The 18,417-nt window shown below is 42.4% G+C and overlaps 1 protein-coding gene across 1 annotated transcript in view; it reads right to left on the reverse strand.

Annotated features, from left to right (window-relative positions):
- Positions 1–10,813, reverse strand: part of LOC308297219 (B-cell lymphoma/leukemia 11A-like) — a gene marked incomplete at both ends in the record, with an annotated part of 75,135 nt that extends 64,322 nt beyond the window's left edge. Inside the window, one exon of the mRNA XM_080740635.1 lies at positions 10,784–10,813. Coding sequence (XP_080596761.1) covers positions 10,784–10,813 — 30 coding nt within the window. The remainder of the gene's footprint in view (positions 1–10,783) is intronic.
- Between the last annotated feature and the right edge of the window lie 7,604 nt (positions 10,814–18,417).

Consider the following 18,417-nt stretch of genomic DNA (forward strand, 5'->3'; position numbering starts at 1 on the left):
AAACAAACTAAAAAAAGACAAGGACGATCTAGTTTGAATCCCCACAATGCCAGACTAATTCATCATTATGTTATGTAATAAAATGACTGATCAGAATCCATACGCTTTTACAGAGGTAGCCGAATAAAATAAAGGACACTGCACATTAACCTTATGACTGGGAATGAATAACAAATAATTGCAGACAATTTACATTTGGTGCATTTTTGAGAGAAAAAAATATGTATAGGCTATATAATAAAAATGAGCCGGCGTAGGCCTATAGCTAATTCAGTAATTTGGAAACATTCCTGCGAATAATTTGAACTGTGGAGAGAAGGGGTTTTCCACAACGCTGTGAACTAGCTATAGTCCTTTTGAGTCATTTGTTTTATTTTGCTTTATAGCCTACTGCGATTTGAATCCACTTGTCGGTCAAAAGTAAGAATAGTCCCATATGCGAAATTCGTGGAATAGCCTATGCAAAATGAAATTGACGTTGATGTGTGTGTGTGTGTGTGTGTGTGTGTGTGTGTGTGTGTGTGTGTGTGTGTGTGTACGCGCGCGCGCGCGTGATGGGCACATTTGTGCGTGCGTTCGTTCCTTAATATAGTCTGAACACCTTTTTAATTGTACGATTGTTTTTTGTACTTGTTTTGTCACCTCAAATGTCAACGTAATTATTTGGGTAGGCTATTATGTCAAACAGCGTGGCTAAGAGGGCTCGTGAACAGGTGCCGCTTTCATTTCTCTCTTTCTAACGAAGTCCAACTTACATCGTCAACTGGCACGAGGAAAGGGTATATAGCCTATAGTGATTATAGTGATTACTGTTGTAGCCCTACTTTTAAAACGACATTTCCCCCTTCTTTTTCATTCATCTGCTTCTACAAAAGGACGTTTCAGTGCGATACTCTGACAGCCCTTTTGCGTATATAAAAAAAGGTATGTAGGAAACTAAAGAAAACTCCCAAGTCTCGGCTTATTCCCTGCTGAGAAAACGACGTGTTATTGTACCAATTCTAATTTTGGGAAGAATTGGAAGATTTGTGTGCCTCGAGCATCGGGTGTCCTCGCTGGCCCTGTTGCTCTGTGTGGATGGTGACAGGCGGTCACCGCGCCCAATGAACCTGATACCACAGTAACATTAGACACAGCTGAATCGATTATCTTTGCGGCGTGGAAAACACGGCAGGTTTATTTCGACGTGCATCGTGATGTGCGGTTTAGAGGGGGAAAACATGTCTAAGCAGATCCTGGATTTGGTATAGCAGCCAGTATAGTGTTAAAGCAGGCCTACATCGGGACCAATACCTCCCCACCCACCCACCCACACTCACTCACTCGAGTCTCGGATGAACCTTAGCCTATACTGCACACTTGCACACTTGGCGTTAAAGTTCTTCGGAGTTGTGTGGGTTAAGTCTAATACCGAACCCAATAGTTTGTGCCTTGTGGAAGTTTCATCATGTAGCCTATAGGAATAGGGTGGTTTCATGCCAGTTGCCAACCTATGGATATGCGTGTGTGTGTGTGTGTGTGTGTGTGTGTGTGTGTGTGTGTGTGTGTGTGTGTGGGGGGGGGGGGGGGGGGGTGTACCTGACCTTGACATAATAACACACCCCTCTCCATCTGTTGACGAACAACACTGTTCTTGCACTTTCCCCTCATCCCCTCTGCTCTCCCATACACCCCGTTTCCCCATCTCCTCCACGGCACCTCTCCTTCTCCACCTCCCATCCCTGTCCTCTCCTCTCCCCCCTCGGCTCCAGTCAAGGCGACATTGATCAAAGCCAATATAGAGCTACGCTCGGAGCCCACGCACGCACGCACGCGCAAGGGACCCACGCGAGGGAATCTCAATATGTAAATGACAACGTCATAAATCAGTCACGCGGCATATATGCTTAATGCATCGGAGGTAGAGACGCGGCGCGCGCGTTGTAGTGCTTTGTGTGTGTGTGTGTGTGTGTGTGTGTGTGTGTGTGTGTGTGTGCGTGTGTGTGTGTGTGTGTGTGTGTGTGTGTGTGTGTGTGTGTGTGTGTGTGTGTGTGTGTGTGTGTGTGTGTGTGTGTGTGTGTGTGTGTGTGTGTGTGGAGGGAAAGATGAAAGCAAGTGTGTATTTTTTCCCCTTTGTTTTTAGCTTCCATTCATCTCCTGAATGTGTGTTTATTGTTTTCAGCTATTTTAGTTGTGCCACAAATTCCTAAAGGCTAAAGGAAATAGGAAACTGCCAGTAGCGAGTAGCCTATAGCTTATATAGACCCTCAATGCATTACATTATTCTGAAACATGATTAAGCTCGAGAAGTATATCAGTTATATAGACCCCTATAGGCTATAGGCTATATATAATTATTTAAAACTGGGAAAATCCAGGCCTTGGCTTTGTACAAAGGCCAGTGTAACAGAGGCGAGACACACAGCCTGGGTCCAAACATCCCCGATGGTCACATGCGTCCCCTTCTATTCACGCGCGACAGCTCCGGGGAAATTGAGTGACTGGGCGCTCGGGCGCATTTCAATATATGGAAATGACCGGGGGCCTCGCGAGATAAATCAGTCCTTCTCTCCTCTCACTCTTTTCTTTTCGCTCCCCTCCTCTCTCTCCTTCTCTCTCTCTCTCTTCGCTTTCCCCCACTCTCTCCCCCCCTTTTCTCCCTTCATGCTCCATCCTACCTATTCCTTCTCCTTCCACTTTCAAGCACTGGCTGGCACGAGGAGACTGTTATTGTAGCGTTTGTTGTTCCTTCTCCCTCTAAAAGTCTCCCTGCTTTTCGTTAACTCCTCCGGAATTATCACTTTTTGACTGTTCGTTTAACTGAGAGACTGAGTGCACAGAATGAAAGTTATATTGCCAGGGGCAGGGGATATAAAGTAACGCTGAGTACAGAGAGGCCTCAGTCATAACTGGTGAAAATGAGCTGTACAGTAGGCTACATCATTGTCATGCAGAAACCTTGTTAAAACGCATATTTTTTCTCGAAATCAAAGGTCTTCTTCATCATACAAGAGTGTTGCACAAAAGTAGTGAAAATGGCAGATCTACAAGCACACAACTGCCATATCTGCCATTTTCACTTTTTATATAATAATACAAATAAAAAAAAGGAACGGTTTTGGACATAGGCCTACAAAGTTTCCACCGACAATATGCTGGTATAGGCCTACTGGTGCTGAATTTAAGTTGACATTCAGTGATTGTTGCTTCAAATTAAGCTAATATCAAACACATAATGGGAAATGTGGTCTAATAGCGCGCCGTACAATATGTCAAATAGACTTCACCCCATTTCCTTTGCAAGAATGGGTGTATACTGTATAGGCTACTTTAGCTCTGCTTTGAAAAACGGATGGAAGTTATTTTGTACAAATGAAGGAGTATGGATGGGGGGCGGTGATTGGAATAACAGAGAAACCTCGGAATTAGCTTGAAATCCCCGGTAAATCTAGGCCTATAGACCCTGGAATTCCAGGTCCCTTCACCGATCGCCCAGCATTATAAATCCATGTGAATGGATCTAGATTTCACTGCGTGTCAGGGACGTGCAGAGAATGTTAGAGAGGCAGGGCTGAAATTTCTAAAGGGGCCTTGTGGTGAAAATATTGAAAATAGCAGACCTCCAAGCTCACAACGCTTCGCAGCGCTACGCGTTGTGAGCTTGGAGGTCGGCTATTTTCGGTACTTCATAACACAATAAGCTAAACATAAAAAATGCATTACTGGAGTGGATGTGGTGTGGATTTCTGGACAACATAAGATGCTGCGTTCAAATTCAGGAGAGTTTGAACAAGGCAATTCTCTGCCCTTCGGGATGGGCATGGAAAGAGGTCATTTGCATTTCTTTTACCATAGTAAAAACTGCACTCATGGTCTAGAGAGGGCACTTTTTACAGACGGATAAAAGGGCAGGGGCTCAAGCCCCCTTTGATGTCTATGTGTGCACGTGCCTGGCGCGCAGGCACGCACGCTGCTCGTGCTCTAGGAGGCCCCGGTGGCGTTAGATGAGAATCAGACGAATTATTTGGCTATAGGCCAAATTATAAGCCCCCACCCCTTCTCTTCTCCCCATTACCTCGCATCTCCTCTGCTCCTTTGTCCTCTCCTGTCTCCTCTTCTCCTCACTTCTCATCCCTTCTTGTCCTCTGTCTTCTACCCTTTCTCTCTCCTTTCATCTCTCACAGACTACAGTGCCATCTCATCACCATCACCTCATCCACAGTAAAACCCTGTGTTCATTTATCCAAATGTAACAAGACTATAAGCCTAGACCCTCCTCAGAGTTAAATTCAAGTCAAGTTTAACAACTCCATGGTCTTAATGACCAGCCAGTGTTGGCAACGACGGTTTGAATAGCTAAATATCTAAATCAGGGGTTTTCAACCAGTGGTCCTTAATGGAGGGGGTTCCAGGCAGCCCAGGTAGTCCCCAGCTAGTAAATGATGGAGAGTTGGTAATCAAATATACCGTAGATCTTCAACTTGGTTTAATTTATACGCTCTCAAGAGTTAATGTATAAACATCTGCACTAGCCTACTTAATTAAAGACTTGCTATTTTGATCAACGTTTGCCTGTCATGTCTCCTATATGTCAATACAGCATGGAATTGTGCCACAATAATTGTGGACAACATCTTTTCAACATCAGTTTTACTTTTGGGTCTGAGAGAGATGCTGGTCCGCTGGCTCAGATGCCGAATAAATAATGGACCTTGATGTGGAAAGGGTTGAAAACCAGCGGAATAGCTAAATATCTATAGATCCATACAGGCCCCATGCATGCAGCACCAACCGCGCATGTAGCCTCAGCGTACCATATAGATTCCACCCTCCGCCTTCTGTCTGCCCGTTAATGCGCGGACATGTTTATGGCTGTAGTAGTTAAGTCGTTGTTAATTTTACACTAAACGGTTGTTATGAAGATGAATGGCGTTGAGAGAGATGGCGCACTTGGGACGGCGCAGCATTTATCTGTGCAGGCAAGGGGAGGAGGGGGGGCTGACGACTCACACAGCCTATATACTGTGAGGCTGGGGGCCTATAAATCCACCTTATTGGAGGGTGGAGACGCGTGTCTATATGTGGAACGTACAGGTTACAACGCGTTTATTATGTCAACTTAAGGACTCAGCATGGGGGGCTCTGGAACATACAGTCTCAGTCTCTCTCTCTCTCTCTCTCTATCTGTTCATCTGTCTGTCTGTCTGTCTGTCTGTCTGTCTGTCTGTCTGTCTGTCTGTCTGTCTGTCTGTCTGTCTGTCTGTCTGTCTGTCTGTCTGTCTGTCTCCCTCCCTCTCTCTCCAGTCTCCACCATCCATCCATCCATCCATCCATCCATCCATCCACCCATCCATCCACCCATCCACCCATCGTCGGCCCTTGTAGGCGCCTATAAATCGAGCCTCGTCTTTCGTTGCACTTAAATACGCGGACTCGGGTGCCATCTACTGTCCAAACAGAGACACTGAACAGAACAGGACGTGGAGTTATCGTTCGTTGTCCCTCCACCGTGTCCACTACTCCCAAAAGTTAAACATGTTAACAGAGTAGATGTATTTTCCTGTGTTCTGTTGAATTTTGAGTGTTTGATACTTTTATCATGCAGGCTCGCTTTATATTATTGGAAAAATGATGGGTACAATACAAATACAATTTAAGCCATTAAAACGCAAAAAACAGGCGCACAGAAATTGATTTGGTGACTGAAGCAATTTAAGATCCATCTTTAATAATAACCATGCAGTCATGACTTAAATTAATATCTCTGTATGATTTTGCATGCACTGCCCCACACCCCTTCAAGCGGGGGTCTGCATGGGGGACCCCAGAAACCTTTTAACATATATTTAATGTCCTGTATTCTAGTGTATTTTGGGAGTTTGATACCAAATCCAGGAGAAATTACAATCCACGAAATCCAGGAGACTTCTGCTGGATCCAGGACACGCACACGCACGCACGCACGCACGCACGCACGCACGCACGCACGCACACACACACACACACACACACACACACACACACACACACACACACACACACACACACACACACACACACACACACACACACACACACACACACACACGTATATATTTCGCATATTTTCCCAATTCCCCCCGTTCACAGGAGGCCAAAAACTAAAACAATGTCGTGGTTCATGTGTAGCTTATAAGGCTCTGACAGTTGTGTGCCAGTTCTCGGTATAGCGAAGTTCGAACATTTGAAAACTGGACGTATTTGAACGCGTCCAATGTCAATTCCTATAATTTTGTTTAATACTTAACTGTTTAGCTGATTATTATAGATTGTATAGCCTAGATATCAAAATGACTGAACAGCACAGAAAAACATGGCACAAAGAGAGGCCTAAATTCAATATTATTCTTCTTAAAATATAGACCAATATATTCTCTGTATTCTTCAGTTCTGAATGCCTCTACAGCTCCCAAATCAACAAATCCGTTCAAAGGTGCTGCAAATATTATATAACTATCTGTCGGCAACTTTGAAGTTGTTCTATTTTTTCATTTGAAGAGATTAGGCACAAGGATCGCAAATGTGTCGATGATCCCTTCTGATTGAACAAAATTGTCTTGAGAAGAATAGAACCGACTATTGAAAAATATCATCATCATCATCATCATTATTATTATCATCATATTATTATTATTGTTTAATACACATGTGACAGCTATCATTAGTCTATGTTAAGCACTGTCCTACTAATCGTTAGTCTATCAGGGCTATAAATCCAATCTAATAATCCCCCAAAGTCAGACGTACGGTCTACGTAGCAACGAAGCTAAATTAAATCCGTGCTTGTAAATTGTCATAAGCGCAGCAGAGCTTTTCTACCTTCAGAAGGATGAATACGACGTACCTCCGAGAGCTCAGTGATAAATCATGTATTTTTAATGAATATCAATAGAAGGGGGAGAAGGAGGGGAGGAAAAAAAAACAAGACATGAACCCGCTATCTAATTTGATTAAGCGGTGCTTAGGGCGGAGGGGGGAGGGGGGAGGGGGTGCGGCTGGGGAATAGTGTGATAATGACTGGTCGGGCGTTAGGCTAACACCAAAGCTATTTTAATGGTCTCTAAAGCGCTGCCGGGGAGCCCCAACTATTGGCGCCGTTCAAACGACTAACAACCGAGGGGAGAGAGAGAGAGAGAGAGAGAGAGAGGGGGGGGGGGGGGGTGGGGGGGGGGGAATCCATCTAATCTGACATGACACCCCTTATGTTCGGCCTGTTAGCGCGCAAGAGTAGTTAACACACCGGGAGTTGAGTTGAGCGCACCTGTCAAATAGTAGTAGGCCTGTAGGAACGGCAAGCGACCCTCTCTGTACGATAGAGCATTGGTTCTCAAAGTGGATTCCAAGGACTCTGTGGGTTCCTTTATGGGTGTCTATATTGACCCATACAAGTCTGTAACTCTGACAGCATACAAATGGAACCAAATGGACCCATTTGGATGCTGTCAGAGTTAAGCGGAAACCTTGAAATTTGAAAGTTTGAGAAACACTGCGATAGAGAGTATAAAGGCGCGCGTGCGTGCGTGCGTGCGTGCGTGTGTGTGTGTGTGTGTGTGTGTGTGTGTGTGTGTGTGTGTGTGTGTGAGTGTGTGTGAGAGTGAGAGTGAGAGAGAGTGAGAGATAGAGATAGAGAGAAAGAGAAAGAGTGTGAACGTCCTCTTGCCCCACCCATGAAGAAATACAGAAACTCATATACACAAAGTAGGCTACAGTGAGTTTTATAGCACTAAATAAAACGTCACACACCAACGTCTGGCTACTGAAAACAGATCCCAGAAACTGCGAGCCAACATGGGGACATCGGCTTTGCAAGTTGCACTTAAACCATCTAGACTTAATAGTCTACACGCTCACGATGCTTGGCTTGAGCTTGTATCTGCTATTGTTGACTAATGTTCCCCCAGAATATGGATGCTGGCCGCCCAGATAGGATGCTGGCCGCTGGGGTATCAAGTGGTTAAAAGGAAATGCTGTCAAGTGATTTGGGGCCTTTCCAGTTTCCGAAGCCCCGTGAGAACAGAGTGAGATCGGTTCAGCACCATGGACAGCGCACACAGCTCTAGAACGCAAAGAGAATTCAGACGTAGGCTTCTCAGATCAAAGGTTCTCTGAAGATACTGGGAAATACAAAAAAAATAACCCTTTTTCTGCTTGTATAGAAATTGCATTCAACTGTAGCTATTGATATGATTTAGGCTCAATACTGCATCATGCATGTTGTTGGAATGCAAACTAAAACGTGGATATAGCGCTGGTAAGGATACATTGGAATGTCAGAATCCATCAAATAGGCCTAGTTGTAATTTCCTGTGTTCTGGTGAATTTGGGGAGTTTGATACCAAATCCAGGAGAAATCCAGTCTGCCAGGACTCGGAGATGAGGTTGAAATCCAGGAGACTCCTGCAGGATCCAGGAGGGTTGGCACTTGGCAGCACTGACTAAAGACCAGCGAGAAACGGAGTCTGGATTGGGGTTTAAAGTATCTATTGGTCTCGGTCTCGGTCTTCCTCTCCCGGAGAAGCAGTGGGTTGTTTTGTCCACTCTCCCATGCATGCACCGTTCCCGGCGGTGCCGAAATGAACAAACATAGAGCCTTTCTCGTCTTGGAATATTCACAATGTAAAATCTGAGTGTTTAATTAGCTTTATGAGTGTACAAATGTAATCACCAACATCATCTATTTTCTAAAGCCTATAATCACGACGTGATTATTATTTATTTGTGTGATTAAATAAACTTTTTTTTTTCTTTTTTTCTTTTTACTGCACACAGATATGCAAAAATGTTCAATTGTCGGTATGTTCATTTTACTGGTCCATGTCGTTCCATTTCCAAGCTTCGTGTGCCTTTTGCCTTTTGTTTGCTGATGGCAGGCTTGCCAGGCTATATAATGTGCCGTATTAACTGAAGGGAAAACACATTTACAGGCCCTATACACCTTGTTCAAGCTGTCGTGTTGCTTACAAACTCCATAGCAGAAGTATAGTCTAATGTAAAATTGCCTATTAACCTTTTATGCCACGAAGGATACGAGCAGTAGCTGCATAGAAACATTGCGAGTGTTAGTTTAAGTTATATACTAACCAACATGTATCAAATTAACTAACAGAAATATTTATCAAGCAGCGCAGTTCCAAAGACGGCTGTATGTGTAATTTGTATTCGGCACCAGTTTAACATATTTATTTTAAAAACGTATACGTTGTAAGGCTTATATTCCCTTTTTTGGTTACAATATTAGAATAGCCTACAGCATTAAGGTATTGTTATCATTCGCCAGTCCCAAATTGACACTTATTAGACGCAGACCCCATATCCCAGAGAAGATTTTGGCTCTAGCAGTGATTCCCAACCGTTTTAGGCTACTATACGCACCACCATTTAATGGCATTGTATCTCTGAGACCCCATGCAATCTATATTGTAAACGGGTCCATTTGGTTTCATTTGTACACTCGTTACATACCCATAAGGGTCCATTTGGTTCCACACTATCATTTAGCTGCATGGGACCCGAACCCTTGGGGGTCCTCGGACCCCACTAATGCCGGCCTAGTGGCTATACTGTTCTTCAGCACTGTCCTTATGTCAATTAGGCTATTAGGCTAAAATTAGGCTAAGTGATAATGTAGGCTACTCACTGCTACATTTCTGACGTTGCCTGCATGATTTATGATAATGCTATGTCTTCTTGTTCAGCACATCAGCTGTTGGTTGCATTTATTCTGCATGGCCTGGCTACATGTAATAACCTACACTTGACTTGTGTAAAGCGAACTGACAATAAAGTTGAAGTGAAAATGAATGACTAGTTCATCGGATCCCTAAGGAGGTAGAGGTTAAAGTAAAAACATGAATAGACTATAATACCTACAATAAAAATCTCCCTAATAGTCTCCCCTTTCATCTTTATGTAACTTTAAGGTATGTTTTATTCAGCAACGTTTAGTTATACAAACAGCAATTGGAGGTGCATTTGGGGGAATGTGTCTGAGGATTACACAATAACTCTTCTGATCCATAAATGCTACAATCAGTGATGGAAAGTAACTAAGTACATTTACTTAAGTACCTACTGTAGACTACATAAGTATTTGTTTAGCTAATTTTCATTTTACTTCTACTGCATTATATTGCAAAGGCAAATATTGTACTTTTACTTATACTTATTTGAAAACGTTAGTTTTACTAGTTTCTAGAGTCTAATTATTATTACAAAACATACATTAAAGGAGTAACCCCAAAACGACTTTTATTCTATTGATTACTCATGCTATGGAGACTTGAGTTCAATAATATTTTGAGTTTGTTGTCGCCTTCCTAAAACAATCAATGGAGGTAAATGTACAATAATTATTATTTTGTCTTAAGAATGCGACAAATACAAAAAATATATTGTTGAACTCAAGTCTCCATGGCATGAGTCATCGATAGAAAAAAAGTAATTTTGGGGGTGAACTACTCCTTTAACCACTCCAGCCTTACAGTTAGGCCTACATATAGCCCACTTAAGCTATTTGAAAATTGCTGATCTGCCGTTTTCAAAGAAATACATATTCATTTTGAAAACTTGAAACGGGACATTCTGCACAATGAGTACTTTTACTTTTGTTACATTACATTTTTATGCCAATACCCTTTGTACTTTTACTCAAGTACATTTTGAATACCAGACCTTTATTTGTAACAACAATTTCCACAAGGTGGTATTGATACTTTTACTTAAGTAAAACAAGTGAGTATACTTCTTACATCAGCCTTCCACCTACCTTGTCAATCACCACCAGACCGCCGCTCATGCTACTGAGAACAAGTACAGCCCTTCAGTCCATGCAGTGCGTCTGTTTCACCACGGAGTGGCGCTAACAAGTATGAGCATGGTTCAACATCGCCATCATCTCCCTTAGATGAATCACAGCACAGGTGAGAGACAAAGTTATGCTGAAAATCTGGAATATCATGGACACGCAAGTGCAAAAAATTGTTAAAAAGTTTAAGGTATAATCTGATAGAGCAGGGTTCCCCTAGGGCTGTCAGAGTTACTTCAGGGGGGCCACCAAACTTTATTGTATTTCATGTGATGTAATTTATTTGTCCTTTGTGAAACCCCAGACATTTTTTAAAGGGATATTTCACTTTAAAAAAAAAAAAACTTTTCAAGATTTGAATTTGCTTGATTCAATATTTAGATACTCGATATTGATTTCATCAGACACACTAACCCTAACCCACTCCTATATAAACCCATTGTAACTTCAAACTCCATTTGAACCATTCATCAAAAACACCTGTATTTATTTATTTATTATTATTATTATTTCTGGTGACTCATACTGTCCTGTGTCCTCCTATTATGTGAGCTGGCCGTGTTTTTAGATAACTTTTTGTATTTATTTTTAATGTTTGGGGAAAATGTAAAAAGAAACCCCCAAAAAAACAATAAAGAATTATAAAAAATAAGTGAAATCAGAATCAGAAAATCAGAAAAACATGGCCAGCTCAGGTAATAGGACAGTATGAGTCACCAGGAAAAAAAAGACGTGTGAGGTGTTTTCGATTAATCTATCATGGTTAAAATGGAGTGTGAAGTTACAATGGGTTTGTGAAGGAAGGGGGCGTGTCTGATAAAATGAATATCAAATGTCTAAATATTGAATCAAGCAAATTAAAATCTGTCCAGGGTGTTCACAAAAGCCTGAGTAGACGATAAAATGATCAAAATGAAGTAATTTTTTAAGTGAAATATCCCTTTAAAGGACAACTTTGTTTTTTAACAACAAGGGTTCATACTTGAGATTGTAATTAGAGAAAGGAAAAAGTGAGCGTTAGAATGTTTTCATTTGCCTCATTCAATTGTTTTATCGAGTTTACAGTTCTAAATGTGGGGCATGCGTATGCATGGGGGCATGCGTACAAGTGGCTAAATATGTCTTTTTAGACACAATAAGCCAGCAGTTTCTGTATTGCTATTTACCGTAACACTTCTAGCACCCATAAGTCACATCCAACCATGGAAGGTTGCGTTGGATCTTGGGAATGGGCTTATTCTGTGTAAAATGACAGATTTAGCCACTTGTACGCATGCCCCCAACAACTGAAATAAGAATCTCTGAAACAATATAAAGAAGTAAATGAGGTAATTTTAACACTCATCTTTTATATTCTTTAATTATAATCTAAAATATGTACCCTTGTTGTAAAAAACTAAAGTTGTCCTTTAAGTTGCTTGATTCAGTTTAGATATCTGATATTCATTTTGACACTCCCTTCATATATAAATTCATTGAAAACACACTTCCTTGGTTCTTGTGACTGATATTGTCCATCTAATGTGTGAGGAGGCCACGTTTTTTTTTTATTTTTTTTTTATGACATTTTTAAAAACATGGCCCCCTCACATATTAGAATGACAATGTCAGTCACCAGAACCAAGGGCCGGTGTTTTAGAAGAATACATCATGGTTAAAATGTGGGTTCAAGTTTCAATGCATGGGTCTGAATAGGAAGGGGATATTTAAATACTGAATCAAGCAACTTAAAACCTGTCTGGGGTGTTCACAAAGCCAGAGGAGACCCCAACCATGTTTGAAAGTGAAATATCCCTTTAAAATCAAAATAAAACAGTGGAATACTTCCAAGCTAGTCTCAAATCTCTCAAGCAGCTAAATATGGTGAACTATGAAAGTTGAGAGCCTTTCTCAAAAGAATTGTCATGGAAATGTAATGTTTTATGTTTACTAAAGAGCTGGAGAGACGGGCACACACCAACAAACACACTATGAATACCATCAGAAAATAGAGCTATTTTGAACAAACACTTACACCACCTACCGCAGGGTTCCCCAATAGGCGGCCCGCTGGCCATTTGCGGCCCGCGGGTGGCTACCGTCAGGCCCCCACCAACCCCAGTAATAATGGTGGTATAAGAGCAGCAACAACACTAGTATATCGTCATTGTCTTCATCAAACAAGGCCGTCGCACAAAAGTAGTGAAAACAGCAGATCTACGAGGCGTTGTGTGCTTGTAGATCGGCTGTTTTCACTAGTTTAAGTCATTTTTAAAATGATAAATGCAAAACGAATGGTTTTGGACATACAAGATTTTCAACCGACAACGACGATATCTGAACTGTCATTGCAGTAGTGGGAGCGCCACCGTCGCCCCCTGCAATGTTGTGGCCCTCGGCTTGGTACCCTAGACATAATTTGGCCCTTGGGGAAAACTAATTGGGGAACCCTGACCTACTGACCAACTACTATAAAAACACATGAACAATGAAAAGCAATTGGTGAGTATATCTATTATACTTATGGACACTTGTCCTTCTCGTCCGTCACCACTTGGTGGCGCTGCTGCTGAAGGTCTCCTCACCACTCAGAAAAAAAGTTAATTCATTGGAACTTCATCAATGTTCTATATCAGGTTGGGATCTTCCATTAAAACATTTTCTCTGATATTAAGCTATTCATGGGTTGCATTTGTAGTCCTAAACCGGACATATTGAGGACCAACACAGGTGTTCAATTTGTCTGATTGGCATATAACCAATGTTCTATGTTAACTCTCCCCACGCTTTGAACGATAACGCTCGCCCCATTTTTTACAGAACCTCGATGCCAATACGGCGCTCGTTCGGTTCGTTCGTCTGATGACTGTAAGCTGATGAGGGGTCGCGCGGCCGTTTACTGTAAACACATTTTCCGCTGTGATGGTGTAAAAAATCCATTATGCGTTAGATCAACGGAGAACAATTCACTTCCTTGTTGATTTCCTCTGGCCCGGAGGCTCTGTAGCCAGTGACTGCTCTGAATGTATGGCAACACATAGCAGGACAATTCACATTCATTCTCGCATGAGGCCGCCCTCTGCTGCCTGGCAGACCAAAGTGCACTATTGCACAACCAAAAAAATAAAAATAAATAAATAAATGTCTGTCTGTCTATCTACTATAACGTCGCAAAGGTAAGCCGCTTTTTGATGGCGCCAGACCCAATAAATAAATAAATAATCTGGCAGTAGGAGAGTTAATCAAACCACCTTGTCATCCTCAAAATGGCTGGTGTAGGACTACAAATGCAACCCATGAATGGGTCTTTGCTATATAATGTACATATTTTAAACACAACGTGAACCTGAGAAATGTACTGTACAGTATATGGTTTTAATGAATGATGATTAAAAAGGAACTTACAGTTGCACACTAAAGACTGACATTTGTCCTTTGTCCTCCTGGTCGCTATTGTTGATCTGTGAATTTACAGTAAATGTGTTCTACAGTTCCTCCTGGTGAAAGCTTCTCCTCTGGACATCAAATAGCAAAACAATACATTTAAATGTAACTAGAAGTTTGCGGCCCGAAGTCTAGAGTTCAGGCCGCTGTGCGGCCTTCACCGCCATGTTGTGTCCACAGTGTGGTGTGTGTAATGGGCAAATATGGGAGAAAAAACAGAAAAAAACACACCCCTCTGTTGTAATTCGATACACACACACACACACACACACACACACACACACACACACACACACACACACACACACACACACACACACACACACACACACACACACACACACACACACCCCTCTGTTGTAATTCGATACTCTACTCTGCTCAGCTCCTCTCCCACCTCCCTCCCCCCCCCCCCTCCCTCTGTAACTTGATACTCTGATGATCATTTTGACGTTTCAGCACTGGCCAGAATGTTCAGAATACTCTGTCAGGACTGGCTGTGTGGCCCTGCACTGCCTGTGTGGTGGCCCAGTGTGGCCCTGCACTGCCTGTGTGGTGGCCCAGTCTGGGCCTGCAGTGCCTATACTGTTTGGTCCCCCAGCCTGGCCCTGCGCCGCCTACAGGCCAAAATTTGGTCAAAAAATTGTAAACATTCTGTGATTATGAAAAGTAGAGACGCATTTGAAGGTGGAAAAGTTGATGGTCAGCAAGGAATATGCGTTATTGATTTTTGTATTATGTTTTTTAGACAATTGAACAACTGCTGAACGTGGAGTTGCAGATGCACATACATACATACACACACACATATACACTACCCCATTCTGATTAGGTTGTGAGGATGAGATCAGTCAACGCTATGTTGTACCAATTCCTGCCACTAGAGTGTAGTAGAAGTCGGAACAAGAGTAGATTACATTTTACTTCTGGATCATTCTGAAACAATTAGTGGACCAGAGGGAGGGCTGTGATCATGAACAAAGATCAACCATAATAAAGTAACACAGTGTTATTTCCAGAATAACATGTCCTTACTCTGAAACCACACACTGCATGTGTTCATTTAATACTGAACATGTCAACAATCCCAGAGTTGACCCATTTAGACCTGAGGTTGAATCTAAGAAATACAATCTTTTCTGATAAACTCACTTTTCAGCATAACATTTTGGTAATAGTAGCAGATCTACAAGCTCAAAATGCATCCACGTTTTGAGCTTGAATATCTGCTACTTGTGTGTCATGCTGTAGTATGATCAACACGTAAATGTACAAACAAAAACTCAAAGTTGCTCTGACGGACAACAGTGATATATCTATAGCAACAACTAAATGACAGAGGCGTTCCCAGCTTGAAAGGTATAACGACGACGTGTAACAGGTCTAAATGGGTTAAATACATACTGAGGATTTTACTGCACAGTTTAGAGCCCACCCTGTGAGACCACCATCCTTATGCCAAGAGGTTGAGCATTACATGACCTACCGTGTTCCAGGTGGCGCGGTGTCGCTGAAACGAAAGACAATGTTCATATTGTTAGTTACATTAACCAGCTCAGTGGCCTTGTGGTTAGAGTGTCCGACCTGAGACTAGGAGGTCGGGGTTCAAACCCTGGTCGGGTCATCCCAAAGACTCTGAGAAAGATGGCACCCAGTGCCTCGAACCTGCTTGTCACTCAGCATCAATGGTTTGATTGGGGGTAAGTCCCTGCGACCATACTAGCGTCATGTCCATGGGATGTACTTGTACATCAAGCTGCCTCACGCTACAGAATCAGGAGATAGGCTCCAGCCCTATGGGCCTCATGGCTTGGCATGAGGCCCATAGTTAACAGTGCAAAACAAAATGAAACACCAGTAGAGACCATGCCTTCAAAAATTCCATGTCCTTTTTTTTTCTCTTCCACACAGTCTTTTATTTGTAAATAATAAAAATGAACTCTTGAATATAAAACATACACATCAGTAGAGCCACATCTGTTATACAAACAAGAACTGTTGCAGTGAATACTTTGTCTTTCGTCTAGAATGGTGTGTTGGGAGTTGGAGGGGTGAGGGGGGAGGGGGGCATGGTACTGTAAACAATCAGTATTCCAGGAATAATACTGACAAAGGAAAGGGCAGTAGGCCACACCGCCGAGGGGCTTCAACAGAAACATCCGTGAAATGTAGGTACATCCACGAATTATTTTATATATATTTTTTCCCGCCAGCTTCAGAAGTCCAGTCCAAACTGTGAGTAGAAAGAAAAATAATGAAAAAGGTATTTTTTTCCCATGTAAAATGAGAACAAACAGAAGAAGAAGAAAAAACTTGTTCCCATCAGGTTTGTTCATGTTTGGTTGCAACTGGGAAAAAGGAAAAACAGAAAGGCCTGTTGTTGGTGCCCCCTTGTGGCTCAAGGCCGCTCAGCGGCTCGCAAACCTTCAACTAGACCAGGAATGTTTTGCGGGTTGGCGATGTGTTTGTTTTTGTTTTGTTTGTTCGTATTGTAGATTTCCAAGCCGTTCATCCCGACTCTTATATACAAGGTGTGCGCGTCTGTGATGGGTGTACTGTCAGATACACTCTTCTTTTTATATTCATATATCTATATTCTTTTATAATTTCTGTCAAACTCATAATTATAATATACATTTAGCTGTTATAGACACATTCTCTATCTCTGTCTCTAGCCGCCACTCCCTCTCATTCATCACACACTAGTAATTATAAATACACCTCTATGTCCTCAGGTTACCCCCAGGGGCTGGAAAATGCACAGTACTACAGAACAGCACTGTTGGATCAAGGGGTTCAAAACTTAAAAGAAATGAGAGAAACAAAAAAAAAAAACATTAGCTTTCAGAGACTTCCTAATATGGAGATTCAGACCCGGAGTGGTAGGCGTGGCCTGGGGAGGTGGGGTGAGTTTTTCTTTTTTTTCCTTTTTTTTAAAGATTCCCTTCCCCCTATTGGTCCGCTCCTGTCAGAGGGCGGGGATGGCTTGACTTTTCTCTGTTCTTGTATTCATATTCAGTACGAGCAAACTGTACAGGTACATGCAACATACAAGCTGGCCTAAAAGTATGTGGAACTAACACACACAAGTCTAGTCTCAGTTTTTTCCTTTTTTTCCCTTTTTTTTTTTTTTCTTTTTGAGAATTCTTCATTAATTCGTCTCGTCAAAAAAGAAGAAAACAAAAAACAAAACAAAAACAAAAGAAAGAAATAATCGTGCATGCAGCTTGGGGCCAGGGAATGTCCCCGAGTCATGCTGCTCCCTCCTGCTGTGGGGGGTGGGGGGTGGGGGGGGTGGAGTTAAAGGTCAAAGGTGGAGGGAGATGGGGATGGGATGGGGTTCAAAGGTTATTCGGGCGGACATGATCAGGCCGCTTTGTGGATCGTTTTCGGAGCACCGTCGCTCAAAGACCCATACGTACACACACGTAAGGAGTCTGCACCTTATGGTACCATCCTGAACTCTAGTAATAAGAGAGGAGAAATAATACGTAAAAAAAATGATCCAGCATGTAAAATAATAATAAAAAAAGATAGCTAATCCATTAATTTGGCCTCTATTTTTGAATCCCCTTACATTATTTTAAGACGAAGACCACCAGAACTTTTTGTTTTTTCTTTGGTTCTCCGTCCAAATAAAGGAGTCAAGCTAATCCTTGTGCTTGCGTTCGTCTCTTGACAAGGCTAAGAATGTGCACGTGCATGTGCTGGGCTCCCTTCCTTTTGGCAGGTGGCGAAACCATGCCAACTGTTCCCCTCCTGCGTGTCCGCGGTGAAGAAGTTACCGCGGTGACAGTGATAGAGGCACCAGTGCCGAGGAAAAAAACAAACAAAAAAAAAACAGGATGTGACATCAGCAGCTGTCAAAATGCTGCGTTGCCTATCGCTGTTCGCAGTCGACCACCGGCATCATTAATACACACATCCCTATGGCCTAACGGTAAGCTCTACTCTGATTGGCTGGGGACATCTCGCTTCGAGGACGCCCCCGTTTTGTCACTCGTTCGGGTGGGCTGCACAAAGAAAAGAAAAGAAAAGAAAGGAGACGGAGGAGGAGAGGAAGGAGTGAATATTGCAGGGCTCAGCAGCCCAAAGGGAGAAGGAAATAATGAAAGGAACATTTTGAAAACAAGAGTAGGAAGGAAGGAGGAGGAAGAAATGATGAAAAGTGA

The sequence above is a fragment of the Nannobrachium achirus genome (genome assembly GCF_963921795.1).
Source record: "Nannobrachium achirus genome assembly, chromosome: 13".
Classification (NCBI taxonomy): domain Eukaryota; kingdom Metazoa; phylum Chordata; class Actinopteri; order Myctophiformes; family Myctophidae; genus Nannobrachium; species Nannobrachium achirus.